Below are 22,560 nucleotides of genomic sequence, written 5' to 3' on the forward strand. Positions count from 1 at the left end.
TAATTGGCACCTTTCCCATTTTGGACCAGAACTTCAAAATTTCCCATACAATAAATGTTTGCAGAGACTACGTAGAAAGGTATCAAGATTTCCAAAGGAAAAGATAAAAAAAATGGCAATTTACAATGTCCTTTACCCATACCTAGGGAGCCCCTGTCCACTGCTGTTCTTCAGAATTCTCCATAGTTGTTTCCTCCTCATCTGTCACCTGTTTCTTCTGCCAGGAATGATGCCATCAACGTGTTCTGAACTATGGCAGTCTGACTGTCCTGCTTTCCAGGTGTCCTCCTCTCCATTCACGTAGCACATGAGTTGCGTAGCAGCAGTCACCACTGTTCATTATCGTGGATTTGATTTTATTTCATGGTTAAGGTGACCATGTAGTGTTTATTTTATTGGTAGCCTATTTGAATAATCTTATACATAACTTTGATCCTGTATTTACAAAGTTAATAGCGGTTTCAAGGTGCCATTAAAATTTTGCAGGGACACTTCATTTTATAGGGAAAGTATATGCCGATTGGACATTATTCTTTGGGAATTAATAAAAATCTCCAAATGAATCAGTCCCTCATGAAAGTCAAGGAGTTGTGGAATATATTTCTGTCCTATATGCTCTTGTGGAATCCTTTAGCGTGGACATTGTCTTGTATTTTTGTGATTTAAATGCTTGGTATTCTTCCGTAGAGCATACTTGCATTTTCTCTCATACTCATTCTACAGGGAAAATTATTTAAACTACTTTTTTCAGGGGATCCCTGGGTGGCTCAGCGGTTTGGTGCCTGCCTTTGGCCCGGGGCGTGATCCTGGAGACCCGGGATTGAGTCCTGCATTGGGCTCCCGGCATGGAGCCTGCTTCTCCCTCTGCCTGTGTCTCTGTCTCTGTCTCTCTCTCTATCATGAATAAATAAATAAAATCTTTTAAAAAAATAAACTACTTTTTTCAGATGTGGTAATGTTTAAATACTTTGCTTTTTAAAAATACAGATTATTCATAGGTTATAGGGACAGTTAGTCTATGTGAAATAAAATGGGGGGACGTCCATACGGCATTGGATAACCCTGTGACGATCCTGTGTGGGGTGTGCATGTGAGTGCTCCTAAAAGTCAGCTGTTCTTTCTTCAGATATACTGAAGAGATGGTACCCTGGCACCCTTGCCTGAAACTTATTAGCAACTGTGAGCAGAAGCTTTCCAGTCACACATCGAGGCGCTTGATAACAATGGAAAAGGTGAAGAAATTTGAGGTAAATTATCCTAGTATCTTTGGGGTAAATTCTGGAAGAATCCAAAGGAGATTTTTGTAGTTTTCCTGTAATGGAGTCTGGAATTGCTAAGTCCTTGGTTTTTAAAAAGCTGTCGAATTCAGGAAGAGGCAGAAGTTCAAGAGGTTTGTGGGATTTGATGGGATTCAGAGGGTAGGAGTTGGATACAGAAATTGGGTAGCAGCATAGAAATAGAAGCTCACCTTCACTTCTCATCTTTGCTATGAACACAGTTAAAAAACACAGACACACACTCACACTTAAACAACTGTTGTCTAATGAGCAGTCTACTGGAGACTATTTTTTTCTCCAAAAGCAAAACCTACTTGATTGCATACTATTCTCAAGAGAAAAATATCACTTTATATAATGGAGAAAGTAATTGGCCGTCATCTTAGGGCCTAGCACTCGTGCTCGCTCGCTCGCTCTTTCTCTCTCTCCCTCTGACACACACACAATTCTTGAGAAGAACAAAACATTGGTTATTTCATATCCAGATCAGAATTGATATGAATAATGCCTCATAATGGAGCTTAATTAAATCTACAGAATGCTCCCTGGGCTGTACTAACGTGGACTGACAACCACAGCTTTCCCAAGTTCACTAAACTTGAGCGAGCCCCATCTTTGCTTTTGATCTGTAGAGTACGCAGAAAAGAACAGTGTTACTGCCTGAAGATTTTGTGATATTTATCTCCATGTATGGTTTTTTTCATCTAATTCATAGCTTATGGATTCTTTCACAGTAATGAAAACTAATATTCATATGGTGCTTTTTGAATATAGTATTATATAATTCTTGTTTTCTTTTGTGCTTTTAATTTTCATTTGCTGTCTGTCTGTAATGTAGACCCTTATTACCACATACCTGGTTTGTGCTGATCGTCTCCTTGTCAATGATCTCTTTTCCATTTTTCACATCTCTAGTTCTTAATTGTTAAATGACTCTTCCTAAAGCACTGCATTCATTATTGTCACTTCTTTATGCCAAAAGCTTAATGGCTCATCTTCATTACTGAGTAAGATTCAATATGACGTAAACTTTCTTTGGTAATCAGGCTCCGATATCAGGGCATTTCAGAAAGCTTAAGCCATTTATGTATATAAATAGTTGAATCATGTTCACTCAGGGGTGGTTGTATATGTATTTATGTATTTATATACAGGTGTAGGTGATATAATTAACATAAGTGTCTGGTTGTCACTTTTAAAACAAGTTTATATTCAAATGATATCCATGGGGTGGCATCTTGTACTCGTTACATTTATGTCTTAATTATTCAGTATTTTGAAACTTTTAGATTTACATTTAAAGAAATGTATTAATATTAAACAGTTATTTTGCTGTACAGTGACACCTTGCTTTTCTTCAAATTGTTTTACTGGACTTTGGTGCTCACATTTTAGCACACTGGTCATTTAATTGTTGTTCCTTGGAAATCACAACCTGTTCCAAGGATGATGATCTACCATTAAATATTTAAAACATTTAAGAAATTTAAAATGATAAAAGAGGGGTTTCCAAATTGTTTGACACAATGACAGCCTTCAGAAGTGACAGTTTTGGATGGACAACGTTTATTTGGATATACAGTAGAAGTCCTTTTAACTAACCTCCATTTCAAACTCAGTTGATTAACCAGTACTGGCCATTTTTGTCCTAAAACACCAGTATTTATGCCTGTAACATGACATATACTTCCAGCTGATTGGAAGAGTTGCTTGATCTCTGCTGTGTCTGGAGGCTTCTGTACCTACCAGCTCAATTGCCTGTTTGCCGAGTCATTTGTGTTTGTTGTGGGAACTGTTTAAGCCATGTTTGTTATGGTAATTATGTAGTCTAACTAAGTGCTATCTTGACCAGTGAAATGTGAGTGTGAGAATAAAGTTGTCATTTCTATAAAAGCCAAGTGGAATATTTCAGAGAAATAGGTTAAATTGAGTTGCTAGGAAGACTCTTGGACTGGGGGTGGGAGAGATGACTATAAAAGAATGGAAAGAAGTTAGCTCAATCTAAGTTTCTCTACCCCAATTGCTCTGTAAGAGTCTTTAAGTTCTTGCATCATTTTACAGAAGCCAAAGCTGGAAATCTTTGTGGGTCTTGATTCTATATCAACAGATTATAAGTGAATATATAATTTTTTAACCTAAGATGTTCAGCATATTTACAAAACATTTTCATGTTTTTTCCTGATTTTACTGACGTTTTCAATTAACTCATATTAGTCTGTTTGAGCTGCTATACCAGAATACTGTAGACTGAGTGGCTTAAATAACAGAAGTTTATTTTCTTATAGTTCATGAGGCTAGAAGTCCAAGGTCAAGGTGCCAGCAGGTGTGGTTTCTGGTGAGACCTCTCTTGCTGGATTGCAGACAGCCACCTTCTTGCTATGTCCTCTGTGTGCACATACTCTTGGTTTCTCTCTCTCCATACGTAAACATCAGTCCTATTGGATTTGAGCCCCACCCTTATCTATTTTAACTTCAGTTATCTCCTTTAAGGCTCAGTCTCCAAGTCCAGTCATACTGGGGTTTAGGGCTTCAGTATATGAATATTTGGGGAGTCACAATTCAGTCCATAACACTAAAAATTACCAACATCTATCACAGTGAATAAGAGGCTTCTGTTGCATGTTAGAGATGCTTTTTTCATGCTCTTCCAGTCAGTTACTTCTCATGTATGTTTGTCTTTTAATATTTTGAAGAAAGTAAGGTATTTGATAATTTAACTTAGTAACACTGCAGCTCTTAGAAATCACAGCACTTAATGTAATTATTTGAGTTAGTAATAACATGTGCCAGACACATGAGTAATACATGTAAAAAAATAGAAATAGTACCTGTAGATTTTGTAGTTGTCTTATATTAAAATGAATGACATCAGCATTCTTTATTTTGTGGCCTCCATAAATAGTACTTGCACCATATGATGGTTGTGATGTTCGAAGAAAATATAAAGGACTCTAGTAATTAACGGGGCCACATACTAAAGCAGTCATTTCTATCTTAATGGCATAATTGAAACCTGTTGTCAACAATTTTTGCATTTGCTTTCTTTTATTTAAGAAAAATCTTTTTTCTGGTACTTTTTCCGGGTTTATAATATTTATAATATTTCACTAGGCAGATATTTGGATAGCATAAAAATGCTAAGTAAGGGCACACACCTTAGGTAATTTTTATTTTATTTTTTATTTTATTTTTATTTTTTGATATTTTTAAACCTATAAAGAGAATGTTAGTTAATTCTTGTTTGTTTTTATTATTTTACTTTGGTCCTTTTTAAATTGATTTAAAAATAAGGAAAAACTCTAGTGCTCAAATAATTTTTTGAAAGTCTTCACTTTATATAAGTTCAAATTTAATCAGTGAGTTTTAGCAGTACGCAGTGTACTGTAACCGAAAATACTTCGTCATGTTAAATCATGTTTGGTTTTGAATTAATCACCTCATTTCTACCTTCTGTTTGTATGGAGAGGACTGTATATAATTGCAGCAAGATCTCAGTCCTTTATAATGCAAGTGATGACACAGAATTGTCAAACAGTTCTCATACGCCCCTAACAAATTACTCTCGGCCTTGTTCAGCGTTGTTGACTTTGGCAATGGAAGACTATTAATTGTAGATTTTTACACTCTGGTGTACTATCTCTCTGCATTTTTGGTTTGTCACTTGTGTTAGGTTTAAATTCAGTATAACTTTTGGCCCGCTTGATTCATTGTTATAAAGTGTTCTCCCTCTCACCATGTAAAATGTAACCTTAAGTTATAAATGGGAAAACTGTCTAAAGAATGTAGGTATTTTATAAAATTTTGTATCTTTTTACTAGTTTTGCTCTAGTTTTTAGACTTGCTTATTGAGCATTAGTAGTAAAGAAGAGAATTTTTGCTACCCCTATTAATGAAAATGTCTTATAAGAGGAGCCACTATTCCCTATTGATAGAGTGTGAAAGAGAAGGGAATGATGATTAATGCTTTGATGCTGCTTATTGTTACAAAGCTTTCATACCTATCTTGTTGTTTTATTTTGCTAATTTTAGAGACTAGGAAGTAGCTGAGTAGAGACCAAACTCTTCTTTGTACTTGAAACTCTTTCTTTGACCTTTTTTTTAATGCATCTTGTTGCCTCTTTACCAAGACAGTTTCTGCCTTTGGAATATGCCAAGGTTAAAAGGCAGATATTCTTGAGTGGCATATTTCTAGTTTCTTTTAAAAATCATTTTTCCTCATTGTTCATGGGGCCATGGTAGAATGGGATTTGTTTTACTTGAATTCATTTTTCCTGTTGATACAACATGTAGTTGATGCTGCTATATATAGTTGTGGTCACAGTGGTTACTCTTATAAAACATTTTTCTCATATGAAGTTCGTTGGAAAAAAAAAATGCTGATTTCCAGAGTTGTCCAGAACAGATCAGAATATGAGTGTAATAGTTACATCTTTGGTGAAAATCACCTAAAACGATACTGTCCGCCTTTTCCAATCATGCACTTGGACAAAAGAGTACCCAAAGTAGTCATTTTTGAGATTTCCTTAAAATCTTTTTTTTTTAAACTTTCATGCAGCTTTTAAAGGCGATTCTGTAGTATGTTTAAGTTTGTAAAAAAAAAAAAAAAATGTATCTTAAGTTGCCATTGCGCTACACAGGCCATCATGTGCTGTTTGTTTTGTGGCTTATCTGACACGCTACCTTAGAGTGATTTGAGAAGTGCTGAAGTCTAGGTAAGTTGAATTCCAGGTATTATATGGGCACTAATTTAGACTAAAGTTATGTAAGTCAGTTGTAATTATTTTTTACAGCCAGCCAATATGGTTCAGATGATTTAAAATAGAGAATATTGGGAGGTCATAGTGGCAGGTGATGAGAATTAATGTTAATTTTTTAAAATTTGGACTGAACAAAGAGTCCACTAATATGAAGCTGATGAATGATTCATTAATCAGAATAGAAGGTGACCAAAGCTGAGGGATTTGACTTAAGGACCAAAAGATTTTGAAGTTGTGGAGAGAGAAAAAAACCATTTTTTTTTTAAAGATTTTATTTATTTATTCATGAGAGACACAGAGAGAGAGAGGCAGGCTCCATGCAGGGAGCCCGATGTGGTACTCGATCCTGGTCTCCAGGATCACACCCTGGGCTGAAGGCAGCGCTAAACCACTGAACCGCCCGGGCTGCAGGAGAAAGAACCATTAACATTATAACATGTTTTAAATGAGGAAGGGAGAGAAGAGACTCCAAGGTCAGTTGTTTGAGAAAATGACTTATGGATGACTTGAAGTAGAAGAAATTAGTCTTTGTGATAAGTAGTTTACATGGTAGAATGATAGTAGTGTTGCTAATCATAAACTGGTGGTTTGGTGACATAATGCTTGTGCCTATTTTGTTATGTTTTATCTCTTCTCAGGATTAATGCTGCTACTTGTTTTGGCAACTATTTGAATTAAAGGTGGTTTCCCCTGGCCGACCTTTCTTTCTGAAATATTTTGTTTTTTGCCTATCTCATGCCAGGACAGTAGATATTTTCCTTTTGATTAGAGCTATGAAAGATTAGAGATGAGGTGTGAAATATTTCAGTCATACAACATGCCTAGTGGGCAGGAGACGCAACTTCATGGAGATGCTACTTCATTTATCAGTAAGAAAAATAAGACTGGGGTGACACTAAGTAAGAACATGGTAATTAGATATGAGCTTTAATGGAGGTCCTAATAGAGTACGGTATTCATTACCATCAAAATGTGTATGTATGAGAGACAGAGAAAGACCCAGAAAGAATCATTTAAAAAATTACTTGTGTAGTAAGTCAGAAGGAAACCATTTGTATTATCTATAAATTATGTTTTGACCTGAGATCTTTGAAAAAGGCTTGTAAGAGTAGAAAGTAGATAGAAGCCTGGTGATGCAGCATATCATGTTGGATTAAGTTTTAAGAACTATGTTATCTACTTATCTCAGGTTACCTTGTCCTGAATGGCTTGCTTTAGCTGTTAATGGTACTTTTCCTTGAATTTACATCTTAGAGGGTCATCATTTGACTTTTTCTTTTATACATCTGCAACTAACCGATTTTGCCAAACAAACTGGGTATTTTGTAAGTTAATACTGTTCATAATGGTTTTAAATTATTGTTTCTGGTAAACCAAGAAGAAGCAAGCAAGCAAGATTACCTTCCTGCTCCAGGAAGGTAATCATTTAAGATATCTGGATTCTAGTACATATCTCTTTTATTTGCAGGAAAAATACAGTTCTCTGAAGGTGACAGAGCATCTGTTATTATGCTCTAGCTATAATGATTATATTTTTGAGCTGTGATAATAAAACAGTCTTTAATATACTCATGTCATATTATAGAATCTTAGAGGTCAGTTGCAAAATACAAGGTATGATCTGGGAGTTGCAAAGTATGAATGATTTAGGGAAACGGGAAGTTTAAGTATGGAGTCTGCATGATCCTCTGGAGCTTCTTTTAAAATTCTTGTATGGCAGATTTCCTACTTGTTTTTTTTTTTTTTTTTTTTCTTTATTTATGATATGGTTAACTTAGAATTATCTTTCTGGTACTTGTCAAATCCAAACATGAACATATATGTCTTCTCCCTCCATGACCTACCAAGAATACACCCTGAAGTTTTGAAGCATATATTTTTTCTGCCTAAAACATAAGTGTAGGGCAGCCCTGGTGGCTCAGCAGTTTAGCGCCGCCTTTAGCCCAGGGTGAGATCCTGGAGACCCGGGATTGAGTCCCATGTCAGGCTCCTTGCATGAAGCCTGCTTCTACTTCTGCCTGTGTCTCTGCTTCTCTCTCTCTCTCTCTATGTCTTCCAGGCAGGCAGGCAGGCAGGCAGGCAGGCAGAAATAAATAAATAAATAAATAAATAAATAAATAAATAAATAAATAAATAAATAAATAAATTCTTAAAAAAAACCCATAAGTGTATAGTTTAATGAATAATTATGAAGTGAACATCTGTGTAACCACCACCAAGGTTAGGATTACAGTACCTCAGAAGCACCCCTTTTGGTGGCTGTTTCTGATCATAAACACTTCTTCCTGTAGGTATAACCAGTAATCTGACTGTTATGGTGATAACTTTCTTGCTTTCCTTTCTAGTATTGTTGCTATTGAATTGATCTGTAAACAAAGTAATTTGCTTGTATCAGATCTTTATGGAAATCCATGTGTATTTTTGTTAATTTTTCTTTTAAAGGATTGTGACAGCTTAGAAAAGTCAACTAAAAGAATAGTCTCCAAATTAAAGCAAAAGAATATGTATGCTGGTGCATATTTTGGTCTGTTATATTCATCTTTTGCTACTTACTTACTTAGTTTTAGTTAAATATTTGGACATATTAACTAATAAGTTGTATTTCATTTTTATCTGGTGTGTTAGCCCTGTATTCTTTTAATATTTGAGATTAAGTTTTGAATTTTATGAAGTTCATGTATTTCTAGTGGAGAGCATGTAGGAAGTACTTCTAGTTCTGTATCGTCATGATAGCATGAATATCCATGATGGTCTTTTTACAGTTAGAAATTATGTGCTGAGTGCCTGATGTCAAAGTTGAACCACTAAATGTTATTCATTTTCAAAATTCAGTGAAGATTTTAATATATTTTAAAATATTTTTTAAAAGTACAGATTATATATGAATACTTAATTTAGGGATAAAGATTTCTACCGTTACCTTGTTACCATTAAGAATAATGCTAGAGGTTTCTCTTCAGAGTATTGGATGCCAGACTTTTGACCTGCTTGTCCTTGGTTTGGAAATGGCCTAGTGCTGTTTATAGTTGTATAACTTTAGCACAAGTGGTTTCTATAGCTACTGTCCAGTACCAGATGTAGAACAGTGGGAAGGTTTGATAAGGGGAGCAGGATTTTTAAACAAAAGCCGGACATGGGTAATTACCCTGACGCTGAACTGAGGCCCCTTATATTCAGCACTGTCATTTACCTTTCATTTCATTCTCAATTGATTACAAGAAGGAAAATCTACCCACTGTTTTACTCTTCCATCTCTTTGCCTTCTTCCTCTCACCTTATTTAAGAATGTGTATCATAGCTTTAATCCATTTCAACAATACATGAGTGAGTCTTTCTTGATAAAGTTAGATGAGCATTGTTAGTTTGGTGGCTTTTGCTGTGATGATAGCATCATTGGTTTTCACTTATCACAGAATAAGTTTCATAAGCCATTTGTACTCAGTTGTTTGCAATGAAACTGCTGTTTTGTATAAACTACTGTCACTCTGAGAATATAAATGACTTCAGGTTAATACTAGTGAGGTAGAAGAAATCATTATCTCATTATCAGGAACTGTCAGTAAGTAAAAAAGAAAGAAAGAAAGAAAGAAAGAAAAAGAAAGGAAGAAAGAAAGAAAGAAAGAAAGAAAGAAAGAAAGAAAGAAAAAAAAAAAAAAGGACAACTTAAACCTGACATATAATTATAATAGAAGCCATTCGGAATACTTATGAATGGTTGTAGACTTCTACAGCTTCATCCCCAAACTGACACTTCCCTAGGGGAAATCTCTTTATTTTTAAATGGTAATTTTATACATTGTTATAAAAGGTATACATGTTATACATTGATGAAAAGATATTTTGGAGGAATTCTATAAAAGTAACTCTTTTGGTAGTAAAAGAAAACAGTGAGAGAGAACTTTGGCTTTGGTCAGAATGTGGATGGAGATGGTATAAGCAGTAAAGCGGAGGCTTGTTTATAGTAGAGGCTAGGGTTGGGGGGATCCAGTCTGTAGAAGTGGATGGGGTAGGGGGCAAGGAAGTTGAGGAAACATACCTGATGACTCCCTTATAGTCTGTTAAGAAGGCTGTAAATGTTTACTGAGAGTGAATAAACATTTTAATGTAAGGTCTTGAGGACAGGTGGAATTTTACAAAAGGCACTATGAGAATTGAGAAATAAAGCTGTATCTTTTTTTAAGATTTTATTTATTTATTCATGAGAAATGCAGAGAGAGAGAGGCAGAGACCCAGGCAGAGGGAGAAGCAGGTTCCCTGTGGGGAGCCTGATGCGGGACTCGATCCCAGGACCCCAGGATCACATCTTGAGCTGAAGGCAGACGCTCAACTGCTGAGTCACCCAGGGATCCCCTAAAATTGTATCTTTTAATGATTGTTACATTCATGTACTTCTCATATTTTTGTATGTTTTCTTTCCCTGACTTGTTTACATGTTCACTGAGGGGAAAGCCCTGGCTTTCATCACTCGGCATGTGTTTATGGGACCATTTGTGTAAGGTGTTGAGGCTAAACAGACCAAGTTATAGTCTTTATCCTTAGAGACCTTGCTGAGTGAGAGAAATGGTCACCCAAACCAGTCCAGCCTCGTGTTTGGTTCTGTAGTGATCTGTGCAAGGTGCTATGTGAACATCAGAGAGTGTCTACCTGAGAAAACAGTGGTCAAGGTCAAGAGGAAGCCAATATTTCAAGCAATGGAAAAGAGGCATGAAAGGGGTTGTGGAGCATTCATGGGTCCCTAGACATTTTAGCATCACTGAAATACTAAGTATTTTGGGGGAGGAATGGTTGGAATCAAAGCTGAACACCAAAAAATGCCTAGGTTGAAGGTCTTTACATACCAAAGAACTTTAAGTTTATCCTTTTGGTGATGGCAAACCATGAGGGGTATCAGTTAGGAGAGTGGCAACAGTTCGTGTTTTATGCAGGCCACTTTGTGTTGTGGAAAGACATGTGATATGAATGTGAACGCTCCTGGCATGGTCATGCAAAGATGATGAAGCTGTAAACTAAGAAAGGTAGAATTGGAGGTTGTAGAGGAGTTAATAGAATTGAGAGTTTTTGGGAGAGGTAGACATGACAGGACTTGACTGATTGGATAACTGGGCTGAGGGTAAAGGAGTTAAGTAACTTCCAGAAATCTGGCTTGAGATACCTGAGTGGGTGATGGTTTCTTGCACATGTTTTTCTCCTTTCCTTGTTCCTCCTGGAGCACATGGGGCAGTGCTCCTTTCCTGGGCTACTGCTGTTGGAGTCTCCCAGCTGCTTTCTCTGCTTCTGCAGTTTCTCCTGCCATTGTGTTTCCTATCTAGTAGCCAGAGTGTCTTTAAGAATGTGTGTAGGTGAGCTCTTGCCTGTGGTCTCATGGCACATTGGTAGTACATCTGAGTCTAGAATACTAGGTACTGAGTGAAGCTCCCCTGCTTAAAATTCATCAGCGACTTTCTGTGGAAGTTCGAATGAAATGCAGGCTCCTTCACATATTCAAGGCCAGCCTGGTTTACTTCTGTCCAGCGTCTTCCATTTCATTGTGTGTCACCTTTGCTTTTGTTTACCAAGTCGTAGCCACACTGGCCTGTCTGAGATTCCTGGAGTGTCATCCTCTCTGTCTAGCCTTGTAGTCTTCTCACATTGTGTTTCCTCTCTTGTTGTGTTCCCTAGTGTTTTCTTCCCCTCTCTTTTTGTGAGTTTAATTCCTCTTTTAGCCCTCAGATAAATATTACTTCTTAGGGAAGCCTTCTTTGTTCATACTCTTTTTTTTTTTTTTTTTTTTATTCATACTCTTCACCCTATCTAGCCGAGTGTTTCATTTTCTTATGGTAACTCTTTCTTCCCAGTGTTTAATCACAACTAATAAGTACACGTTTGGGTATATATTCTTTAATGTCTTGTCTTCCATTAGCATATAAGCCCTGTGAATTCACAGATCTTGACGGTTTTGTTCAACTCAACAAATACTTACAGAATGAATAGTAATTGTTCAGGGATTATTTGGGGTCCTCCTTGAATAAAAACAATCAAATTCAACAATATTTAAACCATCTATTTGAAGGAAGAGTAGGAACAAATAGTTACGGTTTGCTGCAAGTTTTCTGTTTAAAAGTACACGGAATTTTGTCATTACCCTGACATCAATCCTCAGAAATCAGTGGTAAACAAAAACATTTGAATCCCGTGATACCTCGGCCTCATTTCTCTTGAGAAGCAAACCAAAAAGGCAGTCGAATCACCGTATCGTGGAAAATCGTAACACCTTCCATCTGTTTAAGGAGGAGATAACAAAGAATGACAAGTTTCTGGGAGAAAGCAGTAATGAGGATAGTTTCACCTATGTGGAGTTCTCAGTGAAGAATCTATATAGTTCCTTTAAAGTCTGAGCAGTTTATGATGCTCAGTTTGAGAAGCACTCATACATGTATGTATGCTCACAGTATAATTTGGGATGTCATTAGTTCCATTTAAAGTATCCATTTAAAATGTTACTGCAAAACATACAGTTTTGTTTCTTTTCTTGAAAATTTATTCCCATGGAGGTTAAAAATTACTAAATTATAAGGGGCTGGAGTACTTTCCTTGTAATGTCTTTTTTATTCTTTTTCTTACTCTTTTTGTTGTAGAGTTGTAAAAATAGCTTGAATGAGGAATAGCTTGAACAAGGTCTAGCTTATGTCCTTTTTCTTTCTTTGATTAGAGAATAATTTGCAGTTCTAGATTGGACATGGATGCCAGTGATAATACTTTAGAGTAGATATGTATTTGTTTATTTGTATATTATTCTTTAAAAAATGAAATGGCGTGAATAAGTGCTAATGTTGCCTGAAGGAAAGTGGCCATCCTGGTCATATTGGTGCTCTGTGACTAGATGTTTACAGCAAGCAGGACTGACAAACGGTGAGGTACGGTGTCAGATATGTGGTCCGCGGTCCTTTAAACTATCAACTCACATCAGCAAATCCCACGGAGAAGGCTTTATCTACTTCAGTCAGCAGAGGGCAGTGTACACATAAAAGTACACCACCGATTGTAAGGCTTCCTTTGGGTTTTTTTGGCAAGTCTGTTAAAATTCCTCGAGTGGTTTATGTTTAGAATTAACAGTACTGATAGGACAGGAAATTGGCTGGGTGGGACAGTGGTTAAGGGGGTTCTGTCTAAAAGCTTAGATCAGAAATATGTGCTACCATAATGTTCCTGTTTTGTGAGGAATATCCTCTAACTGTCAAACTCCATTTTGAGTGACCCACTAATCTGTCATGTAGGAAGTTAACTCTTTAGCTATTGCTTCGATATAATTTCTACTAAAAAAAGACGTGTGATGGAAAAAGCATGGGTTTTGAAGTCTCATCTGGACTGTAGTTCTGCAAATGCTACTCATTGTGTGATCTGTGGCAGATTATTTTAACTCGTTCAGTGTCCATTTCTGTATCAGCAAAATTTAGATAATGATAGGGAAAGATGCAGAAGATAATTGACTTTTGTAAAACACGTGGTTGTAAATATAAGTTGCTTCTTTAAATCAGAACCTGTATATTTCTTGTCATATTTATGCTGTTTGTCTTACAAGGTTAAGTGATAGGTTTGAAAGCAGTATAATTCCATTATGTAGCCATCTGAGACTAGTACAGATTTTCTTGCAGAAACTCTGTTATAAAAAATGGTGGTATGTTCAATAAGGGATTAATAACCAAAATATATAAAGAACTTCTATAGCTCAGTGCCAGAAAAAAAGCAACTTGATTAAGAAATGGACAGAGGGGGATCCCTGGGTGGCGCAGCGGTTTGGCGCCTGCCTTTGGCCCAGGGTGCGATCCTGGAGACCCGGGATCGAATCCCACGTCGGGCTCCCGGTGCATGGAGCCTGCTTCTCCCTCTGCCTGTGTCTCTGCCTCTCTCTCTCTCTCTCTGTGACTATCATGAATAAACAAATAAAATCTTTAAAAAAAAAAAAAAAAAGAAATGGACAGAGGACCTGAATAGACATTTTTCCAAAGAAGACATGCAATGCCAACAGACACATGAGAAGATGCTCAACATCACTCATCATCAGGGAAATGCAAATCAAAACCATAATGAGATGTTACTTCACACCAGTCAGAATGGCTAGTATCAAAATGGCAAGAAATAACAAGTGTTGGCAAGGATGTGGAGAAACAGGAACCCTCATGCACTGTTGGTGGGGATGTAAATTGGTGCAACCACTGTGGATGACGGTATGGAGGTTCCTCACAAAATTAAAAATAGGAATACCATATGATCCAGTAATTCCACTATTGGATATTTACTCAAAGAGAATAAAAACATGAATTCGAAAAGATATATGCACCCTTCTGTTTATTGCAGCATTATTTTCAATAGCCAAGACATGGAAGCAACCTGGGAATCCGTCAATAGATGAATGAATAAAGAAGATACGGTGTATATCTACAATGAAATACTACTCAGCCATAAAAAGGATGAACCCAGAGGGTATTATGCTAAGTGAAATAAATCAGAGAAAGACAAACACTATATGATTTCACTTAGCTGTGGAATCTAAAAAACAAATGAACAAACAGACTCTTAAACACAGAGAACAAACTGGTGGTTAATAGGGGAAGTGGGTAGGAGGGATGAGCAAAATAGGTGAAGGAGATTAAGAGGTACAAACTTCCAGTTACAAAATAAATAAATGATGGCAATGAAGATAGGTACAGCGTAGAAAGTATAGTCAGTAATGCTGTATTGTGTGGTGACTGATGGTGACAGACCCTTATTGTGGGGAGCATTGAGTAATGTATGAGATTGTCGAATCACTATGTTGTACATCTGAAATTAATATAACACTGTATATCCACTATACTTCGGTAATAAAATTCTTAAAATGGTGAGTATCTAAAAAATAGTGTAATTAATAATCTTAATATTTTATTCCTATCTCAACTACTAACATGCTCCAAAATTTAACTAGTAGTCATGAAATCTGGGAAAGATCGTCTGTAATCATTCACTACCATAGTTTTTTCTCTAAGCATTTCCTAATTCCTTGTGTGTTTTTATTTTCCACGAAGTATTTTCTTGCTTACTAAAAATTGGCAGAATGCAGGTTTTGTGATGCATAGGTGATATAATGATTGATAGTGATAGGCAGATTTAGAAGTATTAGGGAAACCAGCAAACACTGGGCAAACTTGAGTATGAGGGACGCCAAGGGTTGTGTTGCTTGAGGATACTCTTCTCCTTTTAAGTAAACACTTTGGCCTTTGAGATACGGAGTTGGAAAAAATATCTGCAGATATTCTTGGTTCAGATGAGCAGGGAATGTGAATAGAGAAGAGTCACGAAAAGGTGATGAAAAATATGTAGAGTTGAATATCACTGTCTCAAGTGTGCGCCCTGATAAACTAAAGATAGGATGAAAGAGAGAAAAAAAGAAAAAAAGCATATCAAGTTTGCAATTTTCTTCAGCATCAAGGTTACAGATTCTGAATAGTTGCAAATAGATTTCATACGGAAGGGATATATTTTAAATGTGCATTCATAGGTGTATGATATTTACACGTATGACGTGTGTGATCATATGTGGTAGACTGTACATAATCTTGAATGTTTCACGTGGAACATGTTATATGAACCATGAGGTTTCCACTTAGATGAAAATAGTAGCTGACATCCTTAGAGTGTCTCCCTTACCCGAGAGCTAGAGCAGGACTTCCGCTCTACCTTCTGCAAAGTAGTGGAGTAGCTCTTGCCAGATCTCTGACTGCACAAGAGATTTGGAGCTTTTGGGTTTTCCAGGAGTTTCTGTTATGACTGCCTTAGTTCACAGTCAGCCTTGTAGAAGAAGGCATTCCAGCACAGGACCCAAACATACACCTCACACTGATTATTCTGTACTCCCTGAGAGATAAAGAAAATAGGATATTTTTTTCCTCCCAGAGATTGCATCTCTAAGATTATAGCGTTTCCTAACTTTTTCCAGTAGCACATATTTCTCTGCCACCGGGTCCCTGTACCACACTGAACATAGGCTGGTAGGGGCTTATTTTGCTTTTCCTCTATTCTGAGGAAGTCTTGAGGTCTAAAGTACTCAAATATGACAAGGTAGTACATGTTTTCTACGTCTCCTCTTTTTTTTTTTTTTTTTTTTTTTTTTTTTAGATTTTACTTACTGGAGCGAGCAATGAAGAGAACATGAGCGGGTGGTGGGGAGGAGGAGCAGAAGGAGAGGGAGAAGCCCACTCCCCACTGAGTGGGGACCCTGACTCAGGACTCGATCCCAGGACCCCAGAATCATGACCTGAGCCAAAGGCAGATGCTTAACTGACTGAGCCACCCAGGGGCCCCAGTAGTTCGTGTTTTCTTGATGACCATTAATTAGCATAGGTTTTAGTTATTACTTTTGGGTTTTCCAGGCTCCTACTGTTCATTTTCAGTCTCTTACTCTGATCGTCATATTCTCTGCTTTTTATCACTAGTTTTTCCTATTTATGTCCTTTAGGTCAAAGACCAGCAATTTTGTTCAGCTATCTCTTTGGTCTGTGAGGAAGCCTATCTCCCACTTTGCTCCAGCTTTTGTTCCCTACTTGGGCTTCACCGGGTGAGCTGTGCAATTGGCAGCATAGGTGGTCTAGGCCCACTAGCAGCTGAGCCTGAGTCGGTCTCCAGCCCATCCTCAGCCGTCTTACCCTAAGCCTGCATGCTGGATTCTATCCTCTCCTCCTCACCACCACAGCTCTAGAACATTCCCTAAAGTAGTCCACAGTGCATTTTGACATGGAGGTGATCATGCCCAGCCTGGAGGAGTCACGGGAAGAAGAGAATTGAGGACAGGAGGCAGAGCTGGGAAGGCCCTCATCGCCCACCCGTGTTGTGATTCCTCCTGTGTGGAGGAGGAACCCGGGAGGACATTCAGAGACTGATGTGTAGGTGAATCTGACTCGCAGACATGGAGGGGAAAGCCTCAGAGTCGGGGAGAGTCTGAAGCCATTTGGATTTTAGCCAGACATGAAAGCCGGCACATTAGATTCGTGTTTGAACAGGTTAAGTTTGGTCTCAATATGGAAAATAGGCTGGAGAGGGAGTCGCTGAAGGCAGGGCCACTGACCTTTCAGGGGGGAAAAGGGCAAGGAGAGCCGGGGAGCTAACACTGCAGTACTGCGTGGTGGGCCAAGAGAAGTGGCCTTGAGACACTGGGGGTGCAGAGTGGAAGCTTCGAGGTCTGACTCGGTGTGACCGCCGGGTATTGGCCCCGGGCTTCTGATTTCCACGAGTAGGCGGAGAGTGACGCGCAGGACTGTGAGGAGAGAGGTGGGCATCTGGACTGAGCTTTCCCATACCCCCGAGTAGTGACGTCTGCCAGGGTGAAGCTCAGGTAGCTCAGGAAGTGGACACGGTTTCTGGAGACCTCACGTGGTTCGAAGCAGTTAGGATACCTCAGGGAATAGAGGAGGGCGTACCCCTTCCTTTCAGAGGCCCCCTCAGACTTTGATGGAAGTTGGAATGCTGTCCCGGGAACAGTACCCTCCTGAAGTCGACCCTACTCCAGGACTGTGGTATCCCTCAGGCATCCTTGTGGCTCCCTGCATGTCCTCCTGGTATAAAAACTCTGTGTCACTGAAATCAATCCTCGTAGTTGCCGGAACTAAGTTAGTAGTACTTCTCATCTAGTTGTGTCGCTTTGTGGGGAGGCAGCTCAGCTGTCAAAGCCTCGCTAACCACCTGGATCCCCAGAGATACTCCTCCCAGAGTTGAGGGAGAAGTTAGCTCTTTTGGGAGAAAACCTCGGTACGTTGCAGTTGAGAGTAGACCTGTGTTTGTGTTTGAATCCTAGCTCTGCCACTCACCAGCTAGTTCTCCGGGGCCTCATCAGTAGGGGGTGCCAGTAGTGCGCCAATGGCTTAGAGCTGATGAGTTTATATAAAACATCCGTATAGTCTGGGGCCCATAATAAATACCTAGTAAGTGCCACCTTTCATTTGGTGTTCTTTAAGGATTGACCAGATAAGATGTATCTTTTACCTTTTGGAAATTATATAATAATCGTTCGCATGTTTTCACGCGTCTGTGGGAGTGTATGATATGCTTAAGTGTCATAAAGTTTAAGTGATATTTTTTTAAATCTGATGCTCTACCTTTATTCTCATGGTTTATTTTTTTAAATTTATTTTTGGCTTATTTTTTTTAATGGCACGATGGTAAGAAGCAGTACAGCATAAAGGTCAAGATCTCGGTCTCTGGAGATATATTTGTATCTTGGCTTCTTTGCTCAAGAGTTGTGCTACGGGCAAGTTGGCTAACCTTTCTGTGCCTCAGTTTCCTTATATGTAAAATGGAGACAATTACTGTACTGTTCTTACACTGTCATTGTCAGGATCAATTGAGTCAGTGTATGTAAAGTACTTGGAACACTGGCTGGCACCAGTGGCCCTATACCTGCTATTGGGTCATGCAGTTAAGTTGCCTCGGCGTGTAAGTTTTTTCTGCTTGTGCTGAGGAATGGATGTTGTTACTCCTTAGAATCTTCTAGGGTCGTATTTTTCTTTTCAGTAATTCCCTTCAGAGCTGGCTGAAGTACTCATCACATGGAGAGCTAGCACGGGCAGCAGGAGCATGGGAAGGGGTTCCAGTCCACGTGGTGGGCTGACAACGTGGCTGTCTTGCCTCTTCCCGAGACCATGACAAGGATAATAGAGAAACTCACAAGATAATGAAGCCTTCACAGCAAAGAGAGCAAGAGCGATGCACCAACAAAACCCCTAAGGGTGGGAAGTAGAATCGTGTGGATAAATGAAGTGGAACACGGGCTCTTGCATGGATGGAATGGCAGGCAGGGGCCACAGGGAAGACATTTTTTTCTTTTCTTGTAGCAAATCAGGAAATCTGGGCATGTTTAATCATTTGGATTTTGCATGATTTTTTAAAAAAATAATTCTGTGGCATAATTGTTTCTGAATAATAAATAAGTCAGCCGGCATAATCTTATTTTGGCTACACCTGTGCTTTTATCAGATATGAAGAAAAGGACAAAATATTCATCTCATACAGGAGTAAGGAAAAATGTAAAAATATTTTAAAGATACTGCATTCCAGATATATGTGTACTCTGATACTGAAACCGGGATAAAAAATTAGGCTTTGTATTTTCTAATTGTGTCTTCACCTCTCTTCTCAAAACCACATCAATTTACATGCAATGAAGTCTGAATTCACAGAAGTACATAGGAAGGGAGATTTTATTTCTGATTAGATTCTTATCACAGTTTGAGACCGCTGGTGAAATTGAGAATGAGAAGCTCGTTAGCCCTCAATTTTCTTAGCTGAAATAGAACATTCTCCCCCAGACTTACATTTCCAGTGTCCAAACATCAGTTTGAGCCCTAGGCCTTCCCTGTCTCTGAAGCCTAAAATTGTGGAAATCACTTGTTTAGCTTTTATCTTCGTCTGCTGTGGTTACTGCAAGTTGCCAAGAATAGTTTATTTCATGAATTGAATGCGGATATACCTCCACAGTTTTATTTCTCTGTATGACCTCATACAAGTGCAATCACTTGTCGTTACATATTTTGGAGTAGAAGCTCCCTTGTGTGATGATTCTTGTTGCAGGTGATTTCAGTTTGTGCTGAACTGTGAATCTGAAGATGCATGTGATTGTCTCAACTTGGGTTGCCCGGGGTGATTCTCTTTGCCCTCTCTGATCTCTTTTTTCCAACAGAAATGTTTGTTCTCTCTGTGCAGAAGATTTTTGTGTGAATCACATGAGGTGAAGCAGATGAAAACACTTTTGGATACTCAAGCATGAAGCATGATACAGATATAGAGTGATGGGGTAGTTCTAATTCAGATAAGAAAGAAAAACAAACGTGCACCAGAGGGCGGGATTTTGCTTCAATAGAACGACTGCCTTGGTTTCTAGCTAACTAAAGAAATAACTCAAACATCTTTCTTTTCTGTGTTTCCCAACCAACCAGGACCGGGACCAGTATTCACATCTATTAAGTGATCACTTTCTCCCATACCAAGGTCATAATTCCTTCCGTGAGAAGTATTTCAGTGGCGTTACTAAAAGAATTGCCAAGGAAGAGAAATCTAGCCAAGAGTGAAAATTAAGATTTTGACAGTGGAAAAAGTAAGGATTTAATGGAAAAGACATCTGGATGTGAACTTCCATGTATGATACAGAAAACATAGTTTTAAATAACTTTATATAGTGAAATAAAAGCTACAAAGTAAATTGAATAATTCTTTTACATTTAGCTTTGTTTATAGATGATTTTGTTGTATGTGGTCTTTGAGACCTTATTTAATTTATATTTGTACTTCCAAGTATTATGGAAATTGAAAACAGTTATATTTTTTGTAATTAATTTGCAAGGGGAACTGATATTGTTGACTTTTTAAAACAGATAACCTGCCGAATATGTTTTAAGCAACTAACTAACCTTGGTTAAGAATTTACTCATTCGGTAGGTTCGTTTAATTTGGTTTCTGATTGTAACTGATGTACAGTACCACTAATAAAGCTTACTGAAGATTTCCTAAAACTGTGTTGTATTCAGTGCTTTTCAGGGGGAGGTGATGAAGGAAATGAATTTTCATTTTTAAGTTCCAGACTAGTATGTAATAACGGTGATAATTGTGAGGAGGAGAAAGGCTAGGACCTGGCAACCTGAAAAGCAACCCAACTCCTTAAGGCCTGTCCACATCTGAAGCCTGTCTGTACCTTGGACTTGCTCCTTCATTCCTAGACCTTGACTGTTGGTTCAGTTAACTACCCACAAGTTTTGGTTTAGAAAGTAACTGATATTAAAAGCAATAACAACAACACAAGTCCTTGATGGTTCCCTAATGGTATTAAGCCTAATCAGAGCTCTTTGAAATAGAAGCTGTATTTTTCTTGAAGGAGAAACTTTGCTGAGTCTACACTGTGTCCATCATGAAAATATCTTGTTTGAAAACCACTCTACCCATTAATTCAGGATGCTAATAGCTTTCCTGCTCTTGGTGGTCAAATGTACCTCAGCAGGGCGGCCGTAAATGGATCCTCTCCCTCTAACCATAGCCTATTTTTATTTATGCTCTTATTATTGTTTTAGTGTTACTGCTGGCTTTTATGCACTCCCAGTTTGAGTCTGCATGGCTTAGGACCTCCAAAAGACCAGTGCTGCCCAAGCAAGGAGAGAGAGAGCCGTCTGTGTAGTTCTCTCTCCTTTTCTGATCCTGCAAGCCTGGATTTCAGCAGCAGATCTCAGACATTTCAATGATTGTTTTGTTTGGGTTTCTGGATGTGATTTGTGGTACACTGGGGAAAATCTAAAAGTATTCAAGGATAATTTATTTTCAGTATTTCTGTTATAAACCATCTTATTTAAAATTTTTTTGAGGTTATATGGAGGGTGAGTTTGCAACTTTGTAGCTGACTAAATTTGGAATATGAGATTTTCAGCCTTGCTCTGTTTTTGTTTTGGGTTTTTTTTTACTTATCACAAAAAATTAGTCCAAATAGTTCTGGAAAAGTTGCAACGTTAATTTGAGTCACTTTGTCCTTAAAAATCATCCAACATTTAAAAAAAATTTTTTAATTTTCAAATTATTTCTTACTACTACCAACTGAGGTCTTCTGATCTTTGATTCTTCATCCTCTTTATCATCAAGTTCAGTCTCCTGTTCTTTAAATGTCACTAGGTAGGCTCAAAGTATAAATGTGTGCAGTTATTTTAAAGTTGGTACGCAGAAGTGAAAAAGAAACCTGATCACTTTCAACCAGTTTTGACTTTATTTTATTTTATTTTTTTCAGTTTTGATTTTAGAGCAGAGGTCTCAACTCTTATTCTGTAAAAAGAGGCTTTATTTTCTGGCATCAGGATCTTATTACTTTCAGCAGAAGTTAGAGCAGATCATTTCCAGGAGTGTTGTGGTCGTGTGTGTGTTTCTCATGCACCTTTCAGCAGGAATATCACCTAGCAAACTGCCTGCATTTTGGATAGTCCCGTAGTATGAATTTATAGTATTATCTGTGTGTGAACCCTAGGTGGTCCGTTAGCTGGCCTATTTCATGTTTATAATATGACAAAATCTATCATTTTGTTTTTGGCATATATTAAATATCCATATAATCCAGATGGGTACCTTGGTGGTATTTCATCAGAAGTAACCTCTTTCCTACCCGTTCTGGTGGGGATTTGTTTTTGCTGTAATATCTGGGAGGAAATAGTGGAGTAGATGGTCTTTGGTGTGTTTAGCCAGAGTGGCCAGCAAGCAGATTAAAACCAAAAAAAAAAAAAAAATTAAAATCTGCTACAAGTTTCTCAGCCACTTCCTGCCCATGGTGACCTAGGTTTTGGCCAGTTTGCCACTAACTTCCTTATGACTAATTCTTTAAATACAAAGATTAAGCAATAAAACATTTCAGACTCTTTAAATTCTGGGAGGTAAGTTGGTGTTACCACTATTTCCTTATGAAGAAAACTCAAAAATTGGAGATTCCCTTCATATTTAAGAAAAACAATTACAACTAAACCTTATTTCAAGTTTGGTAGGAGAAGTCGAGTATGAGT

At 37.9% G+C, this 22,560-nt stretch overlaps 1 protein-coding gene across 4 annotated transcripts in view; it reads left to right on the forward strand.

Annotated features, from left to right (window-relative positions):
- The window catches only part of TRMT11 (tRNA methyltransferase 11), a 56,154-nt gene extending 35,607 nt beyond the window's left edge, over positions 1-20,547 (forward strand). For 2 of the 4 annotated variants that reach the window (XM_077902432.1, XM_077902450.1), the window contains 2 exons: positions 1,127-1,247; positions 19,975-20,547. In XM_077902432.1, coding sequence (XP_077758558.1) covers positions 1,127-1,247; positions 19,975-20,106 — 253 coding nt within the window. In that variant the 3' untranslated portion in view covers positions 20,107-20,547. The other 2 variants (XM_077902441.1, XM_077902459.1) reach the window with 2 other exon arrangements.
- The last annotated feature ends 2,013 nt before the right edge of the window (positions 20,548-22,560 follow it).

Source organism: Canis aureus, chromosome 1 (genome assembly GCF_053574225.1).
Source record: "Canis aureus isolate CA01 chromosome 1, VMU_Caureus_v.1.0, whole genome shotgun sequence".
In the NCBI taxonomy this organism is placed as follows: Eukaryota; Metazoa; Chordata; class Mammalia; order Carnivora; family Canidae; genus Canis; species Canis aureus.